At 43.2% G+C, this 19,237-nt stretch overlaps 1 protein-coding gene across 1 annotated transcript in view; it reads left to right on the forward strand.

Moving 5' to 3' along the window:
* The window catches only part of LOC142312887 (uncharacterized), a 206,464-nt gene that overhangs the window by 117,641 nt on the left and 69,586 nt on the right, over positions 1–19,237 (forward strand). The window contains exon 18 of the mRNA XM_075351872.1: positions 13,372–14,343. Coding sequence (XP_075207987.1) covers positions 13,372–14,343 — 972 coding nt within the window. The remainder of the gene's footprint in view (positions 1–13,371; positions 14,344–19,237) is intronic.

Genomic DNA, 19,237 nt, shown 5'->3' on the forward strand with positions numbered 1-19,237 from the left:
ATATGTTTTTATATGGAACATTATGTTGTTTGCATTCATTTTTTCAGTTTTGGTTTTGTAACACACAGGCTGAGGCCGAGTCCCGCTGGCGTATAGCATTTATGTGAGAGGATCGGATGTAATATGTTAATGACACTCAGCTCAGACTCTACTGTGAGCATGCGCCAAGTGTCATTATACTGTGATCGGATTCTCTCACATGTGAGAATCGGATCACAGGTGCGGAGAAGATTGTGAACTTAGGCGGGCTTTGCACACTACGACATCGCAGGTGCGATGTCGGTGGGGTCAAATTGAAAATGACGCACTTCCGGCATCCCATGCGACATCGTAGTGTGTAAAGGCTAGATGATACGATTAAGGAGCGCAAAAGCGTCGTAATCGTATCATCGGTGCAGTGTCGGCGTAATCCATGATTACGCTGACGCGACAGTCCGATGTTGTTCCTCGCTCCAGCGGCAGCACACATCGCTGTGTGTGAAGCCGCAGGAGCGAGGAACATCTCCTACCGGCGTCACTGCGGCTTCCGTAGGATATGCGGAAGGAAGGAGATGGGCGGGATGTTTACATCCCACTCATCTCCGCCCCTCCGCTCCAATTGGCCGCCTGGCGTGTGACGTCGCTATGACGCCGCACGACCCGCCCCCTTAACAAGGAGGCGGGTCGCCGGCCAGAGCGACGGTCGCAGGACAGGTGAGTCCATGTGAAGCTGCCGTAGCGATAATGTTCGCTACGGCAGCTATCACAAGGAAATCGCTACTGCGACGGTGGCGGGGACTATCGCGCTCGGCATCGCAGCATCGGCCTGCGATGTCGCAGCGTGCAAAGTACCCCTTAGTCTCTCCATCCTTCCATTACCTATCTGCATATATTTGACTGCTAACATGTGAGTGCAGTCCGATGTTTTACACACACACACCCGTAGACTTGCTTGGATGCACATGATCCGGTTTACGGAGGCACCTACAGCATGCAGTGATTGTTTTCTCATGCCAAATCGGCACAAGAAAAACAATCGCATATCTGCAGCGCCCCCTAGTATCACACTGGTCCGATAGGTATCAGATAGCACTCAACCATGTTATACGCTCCTGTGAGCGAGCCCTGAAAGTGACACCTGAGTCCCGATGTTCAACAGCAGCGCCTATCAGGACACAGTATATCTGCTGTGTTGTTACTCAGGAAAAGCCGGCCCTTAGGACTCATTCTCACATCAAGTTGTTCAGCGTACAAGAAACCATCCAATTGTTCTGATTAGACTTTTATCATCTGTTTTTCTTGTAAGTGGAGAACTAAAAAAAGTTTCAACACCTTTTCTTTTTTGACAGTCCATAAAAAAAAAAAAAATCAGACTGCACTCGGATGACATCCAAGTATGGTCGAATTTTATTACAGATCTAGAGACTTGCATTGTTGATTTTGATCCGACCCTCACATCAAAATCAGATATGTCACCGCAATTGTCTATGGACCTTTTGGCCTATTGCACACTCGTTCCTGGTAATATTTGGCCTCACGAGGCTACAGGGATGAGGTTTATAGAGCAAGAGGAATGAAGCGATTAAATTTTATATATTTAATCAGGAAAGTAGGCAGTTTCTAAAACTATATAAAAGATATTACTGTCATGCTTCTGGATTTAAACTCTTGAGTCTGTGATCTGTGGTCAGGTTCTCTGTCCCCTGGACCACAGCAGATACACCTTTTCTTCAGGTGTTTAGTTTATGTTATCCTTGCTTTAGTTCTATCAGGGTAACATATGTATTCATTTACTCGCTTGCCTGCCCAATCACCGTTCAAGTGGGGCTTTAAATACCTTCCTTTAGTTGATGATATTCTCATTTTGAAGTCCAGTTTCTGCCAGTCAGTGGAAGACCAGCTAGGATACCTCTTTCTGCTGTTTATGATTTCACCTCTACACCTATCTTATATTTGTTTTTAGTAATTAGGCGGCATATTCTTTAGCAATTTTCACCATCTCTGGTATTTTGTTGTTTGTCTTAATCACTCTAGGATTACTTCTTATCTTAGCACACCTTCCCTTCTGTAGGTAATTTGCACTCTGCTCTGCCCTCCAGTTCCTTAGGAAGAACGTGAAGTGCTCGATGGCCAATCAGGCAGCATAGAGCTAAGTTGCCATAATTTAGTCAATGGTAAGGGCTATTCTAATTCACGCAGGAACCAATAGGGACTGCAGGGTTTGGATAGTCTGTACAGGAACCAGTAGGGTCAGTTCCAGTTTTCTAGTGTGTTACCTTTACCCCTTGTGAGTTGCTGTACAAACATAAAAATTACAAAGGGGACAAAACAATACACTATAAATAGTTACTTAAAAATTAAAAAGTATAAACAAAGAAAAGCACTTGACTTGTGTTCACAATAATGGCACAATTCACTTTTTGAAGGGAAGTGCTTCAGTTGAAATATGGGACAATCCTAGAGAAAACTTTATATTCCAGATTGAACTAGGAGAAAACTGTATTTATTAGATAACAGTTACTTCTACCTACCTTCCCTTGGTGATCTCAGATGAGGGCTCGTCAGTGGCACAAGCCTCTGGTCCCAAAAAATTATGGGATTCCCGATCATCATGATATCTGCCCCCCTGGAGAGCCCAGGTGGAATATATTAATGCTATAATTCCTAACGTGATTTTAGCTTTCAATAGATAGTAAATGTGGCCTATACAACCCCATCCATCTGGCTGATATTAATTTGTTTGTGATACACCAATCGAACAGTTATGTAAGAACAGTCAAGTCATTCCCCTTGGGATCACAATGTCAAAAATGTTTCCCATAACTGTAGGACTTAAGCCTGTCACAAAAAAAATATTTATAACTGGGATCATACGGTAAATGCCAATAAAAAATAAATCTGAACTATAGAATTAATGCTCTGCTCAGCCACACCCAATTACCCAGATCAAATTTTAGTTTATACCTCATTGACGGAAAAATAAAAAAGGTATGGATTGCACAAATTGTTGACACAAGCAACCAAATTTCTAAGTAAATATATATCTAAAGCTGCTATTGACATGAAATTCTCACTATATGTTTGTAACAAGCCATTCAATCCACACAGGCAAAGAAATTAAACCATATTTGTCCATAAATGTAGCAAATGTGTAATAATGAGAAGTGACACAAGGAAAAAATATTGAACACATGAAGAGAGAGACGTGTAAAAAGCCATGGAAGGTCATGAAACAAGCTGAAATCTATCAGTGAATAGAAAGCAATCCTGCCACTTATTGATCAATAATATCAGCTGGTTTAACTGATGGCCTATAAAAAGGGTCTCATTACCAACTTGCCACACAAGAACCATCTCATGATCAGTAAAAGTAGTGAGCTGTGTCAAGACCTTTGCAACCTTATAGTTGTAATACATACTGACATTGGTTACAGAAGAATTTCTAAACTACGAAGGTTCCAGTGAGCACTTTTAGGGCCTTAATATGGAAGTGTAAAGAACATCATTTCACCATAAACTGGCCACAACCAAGTGCTCCATGCAAGATTTTTTTTTTGTATCCAATCAATTTTTATTGTAGGAAGTTACAGTACAAAAAGGGGGAAAGGGAGAGAGGGTGGGGGGGAGAGAGGTGGGTGAGGGGGGACCATGGAGGGTTGCAAGGAGGCAGCTAGGGAAGTGGGTGGAAGGAGGGGGAATTAGATGGCGTTCCGGGCTAGTCCAAGCAGTAAAAACATCAGAGATATACACACCTTGAATATTGACATGTGCTACGGGTGACCTCCCTGCGTAACACTCTCTTTGACCCTATTTGACCCACTTTTTCCTATCAGACAGTTTGCTCTGGAAACAGATGGCTGACAGGGGAAGCATATACAGAGTTTAGCCACATGTCCCAAATCTGAAGTATTTTGTTTTTGGCGTGGATGGAGTGAGCCAGACAGAACTCGTATTGGCATTGTAGATTAATTTGCTTATATAGTTCAACTAATGTAGGTGTCTTTGGGGATTTCCAATAGCTATTTATGTAATATCTGGCAGCAACTTGAATGTGAACTAATAAACCCCTGGATTCCCAAGTGAACTCATCTATACCCATGTTTAGCACTGCCAGACCCTGGTTTGGATTGATATACCGTATTTTTCGGACTATAAGACGCAATTTTTTTCCTTCAAATGCTGGGGGAAAGTTGAGGGTGCGTCTTATGGTCTGAATATAGGGCTGTGGCCGGGAATGAGGGTGCTGCGGTGGAGCGGGTCATCGGGGGCACGAGCAGGCTGTAGCAGCGCCTGCCGTGACCACGTGGGCCCGCTCATAACATATCCACGCCCATCCTCCCGCCCATCATCCCTTAGCGCTGAAGCAGACACTGACAGGTGGGCGGGATGATGGGCGGGGGGGGTGCGCGCATAATTAACAGCCGGCCGTAGAATATGGAGAGGAAGGGCACCACCCTATGGGATCTCCAGGTATACGATGAGATACAACAAAACAAGAAGAAAAGAGTATACCTGTCAAGGGATCACCAGAAGATTAGATCATATAAAAAGTAAAAATCTTTATTACAAAAACAGAGAATACATGGTTCTCCTCACTGGGAGGAAAGGCACATATGGACAATTAAAAACATTTAAAAACAACATACATCCCCAAACCAAAAAAACATTTGTAATAAATATGGAATTAAATCACAGAATTTCTTTATACCCCTCATACAAATATTATATGAACAAGTAGTGTGTCCTGCTATACAGCATGTATCAAAGACCGCATGACAATAAAATAATAGCATATGTGCTTGGGCAGAGCCTCAGATGGTATAAACAGGAAACAGTAATACCTCAAAAGTAATGAGCTGTCATTTTAGGGTGACAGAGATCTTAGTAGACCTGTTCCAATTTATTCACATCAGTATAGTAAATGGTATAGATAAAAAACCTATAGAGGACTACAATGCCACAAACAGAGCCGGGATAAACAGCCCCAAGCAACGCTTGTGTGTTTTCAGTATGCATACACAGCGCAACAATAAGCACAGGACTACAAACACTATCCTAATCAGAAAGTGTATGTGTGTCAGTCCCTGTGGGACCGAGATATTGCTCACAGAATCAGAGGTTAATTACCCTAGTCTAAATCTGCAAGTGTAGACTGCAGCCAAAAAAGTGCAAAAGATACAGCAGACAATTGCATACACCCTATATATTGTTATAGTATAGGCTAGCAAGGTAGAACTGAGGCACACCCTATACGGTAGTCCAGGGCAATGCGGGTTAGTCCCATACTCACTGTCCCAAGGAGGGTAAAACAAGTGTATAGCAGGGTATCAAGAGGGGTAGGTTTTTGGCAGGATCACCCCACGCATATCGCCCCCTAATAGGAGGCTTCCTCAGGGGAAAAGAGCAGAATTAACAGCCGGCCGTGATCACCCCTGGCAACTACAGCCTGGAGTGATCATGTGCGGCTGTATTCACTGACCCCCGTGCATCATTATCAGCACGGGATGCAGTGAATAAGTACGGTACACTCACCGGCCACTTCCGTGCAGCACCGCGATGTCCTCCAGTCTGCCGGTCAGCTGATCTGTGTAGAGAGCGGTGAGCACAGCGATGACGTCATCACTGTGCGCGCCGCTAGTCTCCACGCAAGTCAGCTGACAGGCAGACAGGAGGACATCGCGATGCTGCAGGGAAGTGACCAGTGACGGCTCCACACAGATCAGCGGCGCTGCTGCCGCCACAGACAGGGGGAGGAGCAATGCTGCATGGAGCGAGGAAAGGTGAGTATAAATGTTTATTGTTTTTTGTGTGATACAGGATACATGCCATATAGCAGGATGAGGGTATATAGCAGCATGGGGCCATATAGCAGGATGGGGGTATATAGCAGGATGGGGGTATATAGCAGGATGGCAGTATATAGCAGGATGGGTGTATATAGTAGCATGGGGCCGTATAGCAAAATTGGGGTATATAGGAGGATGGGACCATATAGCAGGATGGCAGTATATAGCAGGATGAGGGCATATTCCAGGATGGCAGTTTATAGCAGGATGGGGGTATATAGCAGGATGAGGGCATATACCAGGATAGGGTACCTTAGCAGAGAATTTGGGGACATTACCCCCATAACAGTGTCAGCAGCAGATCCTCGCCCCATAACAATGTGTCATGACCACATTTTTTGCCTAAAATTTTATTTTTCTATTTTCCTCCTCTAAAACCAGGGTGCGTCTTATGGTCCGGTGCATCTTATAGTCTGAAAAATACGGTAATTGCTTGTCAGCTCACCCATCAGGCCAAACACCTCCAACCAGAATGAGAAAACTTTGGGACAAGCCCACCAGCGGTGAACAATAGTACCCCTTTGGAGGCAGCCCTTCCAACAATGCTGTGAATAATTTGGGAGGAACTGTGCTAGGTTGGCTGGGGACCGATACCATCGCAGGTGTACTTTTTTTTTTAGTTGCTCCAGATGATTTATACACTTGGAGTGTTTTTGGATATTTGCTAATGCCGAGTGCAAGTTTTAAGGAGAGGTAGAGAGCTAGAATGGACGACTTGATTTTCCCCAAGAACCCGAATTTTGTTAGAACTCTCTCCAGATATCTCCAGTGCACCCTGTCAAAGGTTTTTTCAGCATCAAGAGACAGGAATGCACTGGGTTCACCCAATATCTACACCAGTCCAATCAAGTCAAGCATCCGGCCTGCCTGTCCCAAAACCAACTTGGTCTGGAGTCGCTAAGGCCGGGATCACTGTATGAAGTCTATCTGCCACTAGTTTGGCGTAAATTTTAACATCACAATTTAGGAGTGAAATGGGCCAGGGTGTCTGCAGGTTTCCCTGGCTTGGGTAGCGTGGTAATAATTGCTTCTAAGTTGTCTGGGGAAATTGACCCTTTATTTTGCCAAAAATTGAAGGTTTTTAACATAAAGGGGGACAGAGTGGATGTAAATTGTTTGTAATATTCGTATGGCAGCCCATCGGGGCCCGGGGCAGAGTTAGATTTAGTCATTTTGATGGCACCTATGATTTCATGTGTGGTAAGGGGAAGATTAAGTTCCTCTAATTGCTCATCTGAGACCCGGGGAAGATCCAGGGTGTCTAGGAAACCCTGTATATCCAATTGAGTCGGCTGTGACGTGTTGGAATAATATTTTAGATTATACAGGGCCTCATAGTGTTTCGCAAATGCTTCTGCTATTTCAATGGGATGTCTACTAATTGTTCCGTTTGGGTCCCTGAGGAATTCTATTTTAGATTGAATCTCACGTTTTTTCGTCCTTCTTGCCAATAAGACCCCTGCTCTATCCCCCATAGCATAAAATGTTGATCTATTTTTTTTTTTAAGATTATGTTCGTATTTTTGCAGGAGTAGGGATCTTAGTTGGAATCTATGGGTTACAATTTCTTTAGTCAAGTTAGGGGTTGCTTTAGTTTTATTCAGGGATTCAAGGTGATGAATACGGGTTAATATATATTTAATATCTGCGTCTTTTTGCTGTTTTTGGATGGAGGCTATTTTTATGAGCTGCCCTCTGACTACTGCTTTATGAGCAGCCCACAGGGTCTCGTCAGAAATTTCCCCATTGTTTTTAAGTTTGAAATATTCTGTTAACACTGACTCGACTTCATCATGTACCTTCTGCCTAACAAGCAAGCTGGTATTCAGTCTCCGCCTGGGGAAATTTTAAACATTAAAGCTACCCTGAACAGACGGAGAGATCGGCAAATGGTCTGTCCAAGTAATTAAACCAATATCAGCGGCCACACAAATACTTATAGATATGCTGTCGATCAATAAAAAATCAATTCTACTGTATGAGCGATGCCTGGAAGAGTAGAATGCATAGTCTCTTTCTGATGCGTGCAATATCTCCAGATGTCATGAAAATGGAATTCATCGATGAGATGCTTAAGTTCCTTAGCATGTGGGATGTTGATGTTGGAGCAATCCATGGTGCGCATAACAGGTATATTAAAGTCTCCACAGATGATTTCCGCCCCTGTGGCAGTATCTCTGAAGGCTTGGAAGAATTTCCTAGAAAAGGTCAATTGTGATGAATTCGGGGAGTAGACCGTTGCCAAGGTATAAGGGATGCTGTTGATATAACAATACAAAATAATATATCTTCCATCCACTCCATAACTGACATTTATCAATTTAAAGGCCACTGAGTTCTTTATTAAAATGGCCATTCCTCCTCTTTTTTGGAGTCATTAGCAAAAAAGGCGTGTTGAAACCTTGGATGAAGTAGCCGTTTGTTATCTGCTGAAAGAAGGTGGGTTTCCTGAATGCATGCTATATCACAGTTAGATCCTTCACCTCTCTCCACATCATTGACCTTTTTGTTGGGGAGTTGAGTCCGTTCACATTAATAGACAATATCTTAATTCTCATATTGGATCCGCAGGGGGGGTTGAATTCCTCGGAACGCCATCAAGGATGAGAGGGATTAGACCAGCAAGGAATTGAGAGAAATTTCCGAAAAAAATTAAGGAACATTTGTGAGAAGAGGACAAAAAACAAAAAAATTCTAACATCATCGGTTTTCCCCGAGTAGGGTGCCCGTAGTATAACTGCTCGCCATAGGCGAGAACATCAGGGGGGCTATGTGACATCCCGTGTCACATGAGCAGGGACAGCAGGTGCCATAAGCAGGAAGGAGTCCCAGCTAAGCTGCTGACCATTAAGGGTTAATCCTGTCTGGAGAGCCTCTTTGATTCTCATGCCCACCAGGGTTTGGTGGGCGGGCTATAGCCCAGTCATCCAGCAATTTGCCCAGATGAGAAGTATGACATATGTGAGTGCCTCCATCTTTGAAAATTATCATCTTCACCGGAAAGCCCCATTTATACTTGATGTCTTGATCTCTAAGGAGTTTAGAAAGGTGGGCAAATTATCTTCTTAAGAATTGTAGCAGAAAGATTTGGGAAGATTTTTAGTCCCATGAAAGTGTCTGGCAGGGCTGGACTTCCCCTCAGTGTGTGCAGCACACCTTCTTTTGTTTTATAGAAATGAAGTCTAGCCAGGACATCTTTAGGCAGAGCTGGATCTATGCCTTTGGATTTAGGGACTCTATGAATCCTGTCCACTATCAGGTCTCTGGTGTCCCATCCAGGGAGTATAAGCTGCAGAAACTTGTGGAAGTATTCCTGGAGGTCTTTATCTGCTACTGATGAGGGAATCCCTCTGATTTTTAGGTTATTTCATCGGGATGTGTCCTCTATATCACTGATTTTAAATTTCAGTGCCTCCACCTTCTTTTCTAAAGCTGTGTTGGCATCTATCAGATTGTTATGTGATGTTGCAAATTCAGCTATTTTAGTTTCAATATGCTCTGTACGATCTCCCAGAGACCTGATCTCCTCTTTCAGCTCTCTGACTATTTTTCTGAGATCATCCTCCAGGGAAGCCTTCAGTGTTTTCAGCAGGGATTGCATCGTTTCCTCTGTGAGGGGAATGCCCATGCTGCTTCCCATGCCACCTATGTCTCCTTGTGAGGAGCGGGGAGAAGCTGAGGGGGACACCGGCGCCATCTTGTTCGGCAAGGTAAGATCCCTATCCCTGGGGTAGAAGTCTGTGAGCTTGGCTGGAGTGCCATTTTATTTAGTTCTCTTTAGTTCCCTTGGGCATCCCTGGGGGCTGGGTTTACTAAAGGCCCCTTTACACACTGAGACTTTCTAGCGATCCCACCAGCGATCCCAACCTGGCCGGGATCGCTACAAAGTCTCTGGTGAGCTGTCAAACAGGCAGACCTGGCCAACGACGCAACAGCGATCCGGACCTGCAGAACGACCTAACTAGTCATTGGGGACGTTGTCAGGCCTAAAACACACATCCGTGAAAACCATGAAAACCACCGTGAAAACTGTCGGCAGACAGCAGACAGAGTAGCGCGATGAGAATGAACTCGGGTAAACTTCACCCGACTTCATTGTCATGCCGCGGCTCTGTCTGTGTGCCGTGTACTGATTAGCGGTCACCTGTGAAGGATTCACCGGTGACCGCTAATCCCCCGAGTGACTGAAGTGCCCCCCCTCTCTCATACTCACCGATCCCCGATCACCGGCGCTGCACGGCGTTCACACTGCTCCGGCGGCTTTTTCCAATTTGAAAAAGCCGGCCGCTCATTAAACAATCTCGTATTCCCTGCTTTCCCCGCCCACCGGCGCCTATGATTGGTTGCAGTGAGACACGCCCCCACGCTGAGTGACAGGTGTCTCACTGCACCCAATCACAGCATCCGGTGGGCGTGTCACTATGGAGTATAGAAATAAATAAATAAATAATTAAAAAAAACGGCATGCGGTTCCCCCCAAATTTAATACCAGCCAGATAAAGCCATACGGCTGAAGCCTGGTATTCTCAGGATGGGGAGCTCCACGTTATGGGGAGCCCCCCAGCCTAACAATATCAGTCAGCAGCCGCCCAGAATGGCCGCATACATTAGATGCGACTGTTCTGGGACAGTACCCGGCTCTTCCCGATTTGCCCTGGTGCGTTGGCAAATCGGGGTAATAAGGAGTTATTGGCAGCCCATAGCTGCCAATAAGTCCTAGATTAATCATGTCAGGCGTCTCCCCGAGATACCTTCCATGATTAATCTGTAAATTACAGTAAATAAACACACACAACTGAAAAATCCTTTATTAGAAATAAAAAACACATTCCCTGGTTCACCACTTTAATCAGCCTCAAAAAGCCCTCCATGTGCGGCGGAATCCAGGATGGTCCAGCGTCGCTTCCAGCTCTGCTGCATGAAGGTGACCGGAGCAGCAGAAGAAACCGCCGCTCCTGTCACCTCCACGCAGCAAATGAAGAGAGCCGCGTGATCGGCTGAGCTGTCACTGAGGTTACCTGGATCCAGCGGTGGATGCAGCGGTGGCCGCGAGTAACCTCAGTGACAGCTCAGCTGATCGCGATACTACCGTGTTTCCCCGAAAGTATGACAGTGTCTTACTTTCTTTTTACCCCCAAAAGTGCCACTATTTCCATAAGTGCCACTTTTCCATCCTCCATAGCGGAGATTTATCAATACTATTGTCAGCTGAATTCACTGGATTCCGCCGGACATGGAGGGCTTTTTGGGGCTGATTAAAGTGGTGAACCAGGGAATGTGTTTTTTATTTCTAATAAAGGATTTTTTCAGTTGTGTGTGTTTATTTACTGTAATTTACAGATTAATCATGGAAGGTTTCTCCGGGAGACGCTTGACATGATTAATCTAGGACTTATTGGCAGCTATGGGCTGCCAATAACTCCTTATTACCCCGATTTGCCAACGCACCAGGGCAAATCGGGAAGAGCCGGGTACTGTCCCAGAACAGTCGCATCTAATGTATGCGGCCATTCTGGGCGGCTGCTGACTGATATTGTTAGGCTGGGGGGCTCCCCATAACGTGGAGCTACCCATCCTGAGAATACCAGCCTTCAGCCGTATGGCTTTATCTGGCTGGTATTAAATTTGGGGGGAACCGCATGCCGTTTTTTTAAATTATTTATTTATTTCTATACTCCATAGTGACACGCCCACCGGCTGCTGTGATTGGGTGCAGTGAGACACTTGTCACTCAGCGTGGGGGCGTGTCTCACTGCAACCAATCATAGGCGCCGGTGGGCGGGGAAAGCAGGGAATACGAGATTGTTTAATGAGCGGCCGGCTTTTTCAAATTAGAAAAAGCCGCCGGAGCAGTGTGAATGCCGTGCAGCATCGGGGATCGTGAGTATGAGAGAGGGGGGGACACTTCAGTCACTCGGGGGATTAGAGGTCACCGGTGAATCCTTCACAGGTGACCGCTAATCAGTACACGGCACACAGACAGAGCCGCGGCATGACAGTGAAGTTCACCCGAGTTCATTCTCATCCCGCTACTCTGTCTTCCGACATGTAGTAACGACATTTTGCATCACACACGGACATTTCTCGGAAGACCAAATAACACGCACGTGTGCCTTTAAACATAAAAAAACATATGTGCACGTTTGGTCGTATTTCCGGTATGTACGGAAACGGACCAAACACGCACGTTTTAAACGGATGTGTGTTGCAGGCTTAAAGCAGCTTTTTGAAAGGGAAGTCGCTAACGAAGTCGCTGTAAAGTCCCCTTTACACACTGAGACTTTGCTGCACAGCGGGAAACAAAGGACCAAAGAATGGTCCTGAACGATTTGTAGCGATCAGCAACTTCACAGCAGGGGCCAGGTCGCTGATGTGTTTCACACACTGCAATGTCGCTGGGGAGGTCGCTATAACGTCACAAAACCGGTGACGTTACAGCGATGTCGTTTGCGATGTTGCAGTGTGTAAAGCCACCTTTACACCTCCTGTAGCCGGGAATCCTGTTATCTGTGATCTGATAAGAGCAGGTTTATCCTGCTGCAGCACAGAGCACCCAGCTTGTCGTTCGCTGCCTTATGATTTTTTTTAAATATATTCATTTTATATGCTAAATAAAATTCATATCATTTTTACTACATACAGTATATCTATTTCTGACTTATTTTTTACATCCATAACATACCTAGGTCCATCTAAACCCTCTCCCCATTAAGTAACGCGGTAGTATTTATCTATTTCTGTTAGTGTTTTCTACATTTTGAAATATATTTACTTAGAATATTGGTGACATGTTTAATACTTATTTCAACAAGAAAAAAACCAAGGAGAAAATTGTAGAAAAAATACCCTGACTATAAATAAATAAATTGCAAGTGCTTAATAAACAGGATACTTAGTATATACATTTTTGCAAAAAGGTAAGAAGCTGTCTCACCTCGTCACGGTGTACCCATCTGAGACAGTCCCTAACCTACTAAAGTTAAAAACATATTCTGTACCTTATTTCAACAAGAGTTGACTTGTCAGTCAGAAAAAGGAAGGCAATGGACTGGAAATAAGTAAAAAATGGAGAACTGCAAGTGTATTGTCCAATCCTGCTGCACTTGCAACTCATTAGCATACAACTTCAATGATATATTTCTGTTTTAAGAGAAAAAATTAGAGGGCAAAAGTAAAGGTTTTACAGGATAAAGAAATATATTATGAGGGAATATTTTTTATGAAATTATCTTTTATGTAACTTGAGCTATTGGTTTCTAAAAAAAAAAAAACAACGGCAAGCACCCATGACTTGCAAAGTACACCGCAAGAAACTGATTAAGATCTGAAACTGCACACATATTGTTTATATCAGCCATAATTCCTTTCAAATAAGGCAAGTTTTCCACTTCTAAAGTGTATGGCAACTTGAATGAGAAAATATAATATTTATTTATGCCTTCCAATTTGTGTTCTAATATTTATACATAGACAGGATAATAAATCAATAAAACATTACAGTAATATTAGTAAAAAACAAAATCACTTTTTTTTTTCTTTTGGGCAGATGACTGTACCAGAAACTCAGAGGGACTTATGGAGACATCAGATTTTAAAGTAGATGATCAAGAGATCACACAAAATTCTTATGACGATGCCATCATTCCTGCTATAAACACAGACCTGTGTAGCAAAGTTCTGTCATCTGATACTTTTCAACCACTTCTATCTTCTGTATTATCACAGAATGTTAAACAAAACAAACATCACAAATTACATCTTGCTGCACTTCAGAGAAATTCCATAGGGGAGAAGCCACATTCATGTTTTGAATGTGGGAAATCTTTTAAACGGAAAGCTTATCTTATTGTACATCAGAGAATTCACACTAAATTGAAGCCATTTTTATGCTCAGAATGTGGGAAATGTTTTACTCAGAAATTCAGTCTTGTTATACATCAAAGAATTCACACTGGGGAGAAGCCATATTCATGTTCGGAATGTGGGAAATGTTTTAACCAAAGGTCAAGTCTTGTTAAACATGAGAGAATTCACACACGAGAGAGTTTAGAATGTGGGAAAGGGTTTATGACGAAACCAGATTTTATTACACGTAAGAGAAATAACACAAGTGAGACATGTTCATGTTCTGAATGTGGAAAATGTTTTTATAGTAACTCAAATCTTATTAGACATCAGAGAACTCACACAGGCGAGAAGCCTTTTTCATGTTCAGAATGTGGGAAATCTTTTAAGAGCAAATCAAATCTTATTGTACATATGAGAAGTCACACAGGGGAGAACCCATATTTCTGCTCAGAATGTGGGAAAAGCTTTAACTACAAATCAAATCTTACAGTACATCTGAGAGGTCACACAGGGGAGAAGCCATTCTCATGTTCAGAATGTGGGTTACGGTTTATCCACATATCTAGTCTTGCTAATCATGAGAAAATTCACACAGGGGAGAGGCCATTTTCATGTTCAGAATGTGGGAAATGTTTTATCCAGAAATCAAGTCTCACTGCGCATCAGAAGAGTCACACAGGAGAGGAACAATTTGTAATTTGAAAACGTGGAAACTGCATAAACAAGAATATTACAGACCTGATTGGGACATAGGAAAGTGTTGAAAAACCAGAGCACCACTATATCCATCATGCACGTTTCACGGTCAAGCTTTTTCAAGTGGCTATATTTACATATATGTGAATCCAAAACTTGACTCCAATCAAATAAATGTTTGCAGTATTTGCTTGTGTTTGGGCTTCTCTTGTTTCATTGTATGTTAGGATAGTGTATAGTTGTCTGAAAGCTGGAAGCCATTTTGTGTATTTAGAGTAAGATGAAAATTACACAGTAGATTGCAGATACAGTCCAGAAATTTCTTACCCATCGGCGTCCCAGGTGAGGCTTTTGATATGTCAGGGCAGGAGCAATGCCTTTCGTGAAGCACAGATGATGTTGCGCCAGTCTTGGCTAGTCACTAGCTGCACAGAGGACGCCAGAAGGTAAGAGATTTCCAAGTCTCCCATCAAGCCATCAGGTGCCACTGACCTTGACACCAAACTGGAGTCCCGCAAATTCACCTAATAATCTCTAAAAAGCGATCAAAAAGTTGTATGTACAGGGTGGAAAAGAGAAAAGTAGTCCACTGCCAAAAATCCTTGCCACGTTCTTTGAAGGAGTCCACAGTTGCTTGTTCTATGTGTGACAACCTGTGTGCAGCGTTTCGGCTTTTTCCCTTCCTATTCAGTCTTGTGGACATCGTATAAGAAAGATGGTGTTCTCCAAGGAACAGCAAATAATGATTGTGGAAGTCTATATGTGAAGCAAATTGATTAAGCAAACCTAAGAGTCTTTACTGAAAAATACCCAGGAACAAAACCACCAGCTAAACTTTGCATCAGTCTGGTTCAGCAATGGTATCAAACTGGCTCTTTCACAGACATGAAAAAATTGAAGACTTCTTCGGTCAGGATGGACAAAATCATGTATGAAATTCAGTAGCAGATTACAAGTAGACCCCAAAATTCAACTCTAAGACGGCAAGTTACGTCTAAGTTGGCAAGTTAGTGTGTCACATACAATGCAATGTGTCAGTGAGTGCTGAAAACTCTGATTACACTGGGGAACGCAATTTTTTAGGAGTTAGGTCAGACAACTGTTCTTAATTAATTTTTGGATGCTGAATCCAGAAATGATCTCAGTTTTTCTCTATCACGTCAAGTTTTTGAACTATAGGATTTTTGTCTTCTCAAAAATATGTAAACTACTGTACCTAAAAAGTGTTGTTTTTTTTTTTTAAATAGTACAAATATGAACAAAAAATGAAATATATAAGAAATAGGCACTGTCTCAGTTGTGACTACTCTTACAAGTTGCCACGTAGCTCTATATGAGTCGAATTGTACTCAGATAACAAGTCTTATTACAGAAATCAGTGCAATTGTGCTTCTATGGCAGGTAAGTTGAGGAGGAAAAACTTGATGTGATACAAAAAAACTGACTACATTTTTGGAATCGGCATGCCAATTTTAGTATAAATCAGCTCAAAAACCTAACTCAACAGAATTATTTTTTCAAATTGTTCTCCAGTGTTATCAATGCCTACAAAATAACATGAGTGCAGGAACTTAAAAACCTTGACAAAGCTAAGCGCGTAAATTACTATATGTGGTTGCTGACTATAATTATGACTGTTGATGGACATTTGGACCCATTGTTGTACTTCATGACAGACAAAGCTTGGTTCCATTTATCATGTCATGTAAATTCCCAGAATTTGACGTAGTGGTCATCTGGATATTCACATTTGACTCATGGCCAGAAAGTTGGCATTTGGTGAGCGGTGTCAGGAATACGAAGAGTATTTTGTACAAGTCAGCTGTGAATATTGCGGTTTACCTTGACATCCTTGAACAATTTTTGCGACCAAACAGAAGTAATAAATGTCCTACTTTTTCCAACAAGATGGGGCAATATGCTATACCTTATGAAACTCACTGGCACAGATTAATGAACTATTTATGGAGGAGTGAATTGTGAGCAAGGGGTTATGGCCACCATGTTGCCTAGACTTGTCCACATGCGATTTTTATCTGTGGGGAAATTTTTAACCAGAAAGTGTACGCCAACAAACTATATACCCTGGATAAATTCAAGGAAAAGATCACAAACACTATCCACAGCATCAATGTTGAAGAGCTGCAAGCAGTATTGGCCAAAATGCTCCGATGTGCCCAAAGGTGCATAGACCTGAACGGGGACCACGTTCAGCATCAGTTATGACTTGTAGGTAAGTGGATAATGACTATCCACTTGTTCATCTTATCTTATTGCTAGACCTAGACTACTTTTCATTGGGCACCATGTAGCAAAAGTAGTACCAATAAAAACTACACATTGTTCTGCAAAAAACAAGCCCTTTTACAGCTTAATTTATGGAAAATTAAAAGTTATGGGTGTCAGAATAGGGTGAACAAATAGAAAAATGTAGTAATACTATTGTATGTTTTGAGGATTTCGATAGCGTTAGGGCAATGACAACCAGAGACGAGTTTGTGGTACAAGATGTTTATGATATGTAACCACGGTAAATACACAACGGAAATACACAGTATAACAAACACATGAAAATACCTTTCCGAAACGGAGCGAAGGGAATTCCCGGGGCCACGCACCGGACTCCCCCAGGGAGACCACCAGAGCGAACCCCTATACAGGGACTGTCCGGCAATCAACCCCGGAAGGCCTAAATGCGCCGCAGCCGGGACACAAGGGGCAAGCGGTAAAGTCCAGAAATGTCCGTACGGGATGAAAGTCCAGAATGGTTATGAACCGGAAGAAACCGGGCAGACGTACTGACCAAAGACGGCAGACGGAGTCCGGGCACAGTTTGAAGAAACCGGGTATGGTCCAGAGTCGGTCGGTAGATTTTCAGGAGGATCCAAAGGTAATCAAGTAGCAGCAGCAGCAAAGCAGGAGCACACAGCAAGCAGTATACTCAGGCACTGGACTAGGCTTAGAGGCGGCCTTTTAAGCAGCTGGACAGGAAGTAGGGCAACAGAACATAAAACTCCATGTTAACCGAGGGCAAGCTCTTTCCAAAGAGGACTGGAAAACCCGGAAACCTGACATATGTTTTGACGTAATTTATTGTGCAAAAGTAGAAAACTGTAAAAAAACAAAACCCTTAAATTTTGCATTGTCGTAATTGTATCTGCCCATAGAATAAAGATAATGTGACAATTGTACCGAACTTGAATAGTGTTTAAAATTATGCAAATAAAAAATAGAAGGAGTGCTAGACATGAGCACGTGACAACGTGATCCCTTGAGCTCCTCAGCAACATCCACGAAAACCAACGGCATCCTTAGCCCAATATGGGTAAAACAACAGTAAAAATTATCAAGAGCCTCTCTTCTCATTGTTTATCCCATAATTGAAGTGTACATTACCAACTTTCAAGGGCCGACCTGGATATCTCTTCATTAGGCACCGCTGAAATCTGTTTGTCACTGTGCCGCCAGCGTGCATCCAGTGTTGGAAACAGAGAAAGCAAAGCTGCGGAGTGAGGCTGTCAGGCAGATAACCTCGCAGGGTCCGCCCACAGCAGAGATCGTGGGTTAGTCGTGGCAGAGAAGAGATCAGAAGTGTCGCCATTGCAACATAACCAATGTAGCATGTCAGCAGGAGCTTAGATGTGGCCTTACAAGAGTTTTAACATGCTGGCACCTTCCTCCTGCTGCTCTGACACTGCTTCATCCTCTGCAGGGAATTGGCAATGTAAAGAGGTAAAGTACCATCAAAGCAGGGAACTCACCGAATCACTGGGGGGGATCGGAGCCCACTCCCCCACGAGCCCTCCTTAAAGTGAACCTGTCACCAGTTTTGGGGCCTATAAGCTGCGGCCACCATCACTGGGCTCTTATATACAGCATTCTAACATACTGTATATAAGAGCGCAGGCTGCTCTGTAGAACTTTAAAAATACACATTATATTCCTTGAAGAAGCCACAGGTGCGAAATGCACATTGGAGGCATGAGGGACCTCCCTAGGAGACTGCAAAACTAAAATGGGTAATTTGACCTTTGTTTGACTACCTGACCTTAAATAGCCATGAATTTAGGTAGATGGGACACCTGTGCTAATACAGGAGTTTAAGGCTATGTGCCCACGCTAGAATGTCCCTGCGGATTTTTCTGCCTGAAAATCCTCGACTTTCGCGGCAAATCCGCACCCGCGGATTTACCGCGAATTTACCGCGGATTTACCGCGGATTTCATTTTTTTTTTTTTTTTCCCCCATTCAAAACCAAAAATCCGGACCAAATCTGCACCAAACAATTGACATGCTGCAGATTTTTCCGGATCAAAATCCGCGGCAAATCCGCCGCGGAAAAATCCGCAGCATGGGCACAGCATTTCCAAAATGCCATTGAAATGGCTTGGAAGTGCTGCTGCTGCAGATTTTCGGCAAATCCGCGGTAAATCCGCGGCAAAATCCGCGGTAAATCCACGGTAAATCCTGTAGCGTGGGCACATAGCCTAATTGTCTGCCCTGCTTTGTTATGCATATTACTGATAAGGATGGGCTGCTGTTGGTAGTCCCAAGCACTATTTGCTAATGAGGCATTAGCTACCCATTGTTAAACAGCTATTACATGGTGAGGAAACTGCCTGGAGGCCTCTAATGAGATTATAACTAGCAGCATTAGAACAGCTTGTATGACTAGTGCACTATTGAGTGTAGAATGTTCTTTTCCTTCATTCTGAAGCTTGGAGGCAGCTAGATTTATCACTGCATAGTGACTAGTTTACCTGCACAGTTATTTATATATGAATTGCAGATGTAGGCATATATATGTACTGAAGCAAAATCTGCTGCAAGTTTTGAGTTGTTTAAAGAGGTATGGTCCAATAAATTAA

The sequence above is a fragment of the Anomaloglossus baeobatrachus genome, chromosome 5 (assembly GCF_048569485.1).
Source record: "Anomaloglossus baeobatrachus isolate aAnoBae1 chromosome 5, aAnoBae1.hap1, whole genome shotgun sequence".
Lineage (NCBI taxonomy): Eukaryota > Metazoa > Chordata > Amphibia > Anura > Aromobatidae > Anomaloglossus > Anomaloglossus baeobatrachus.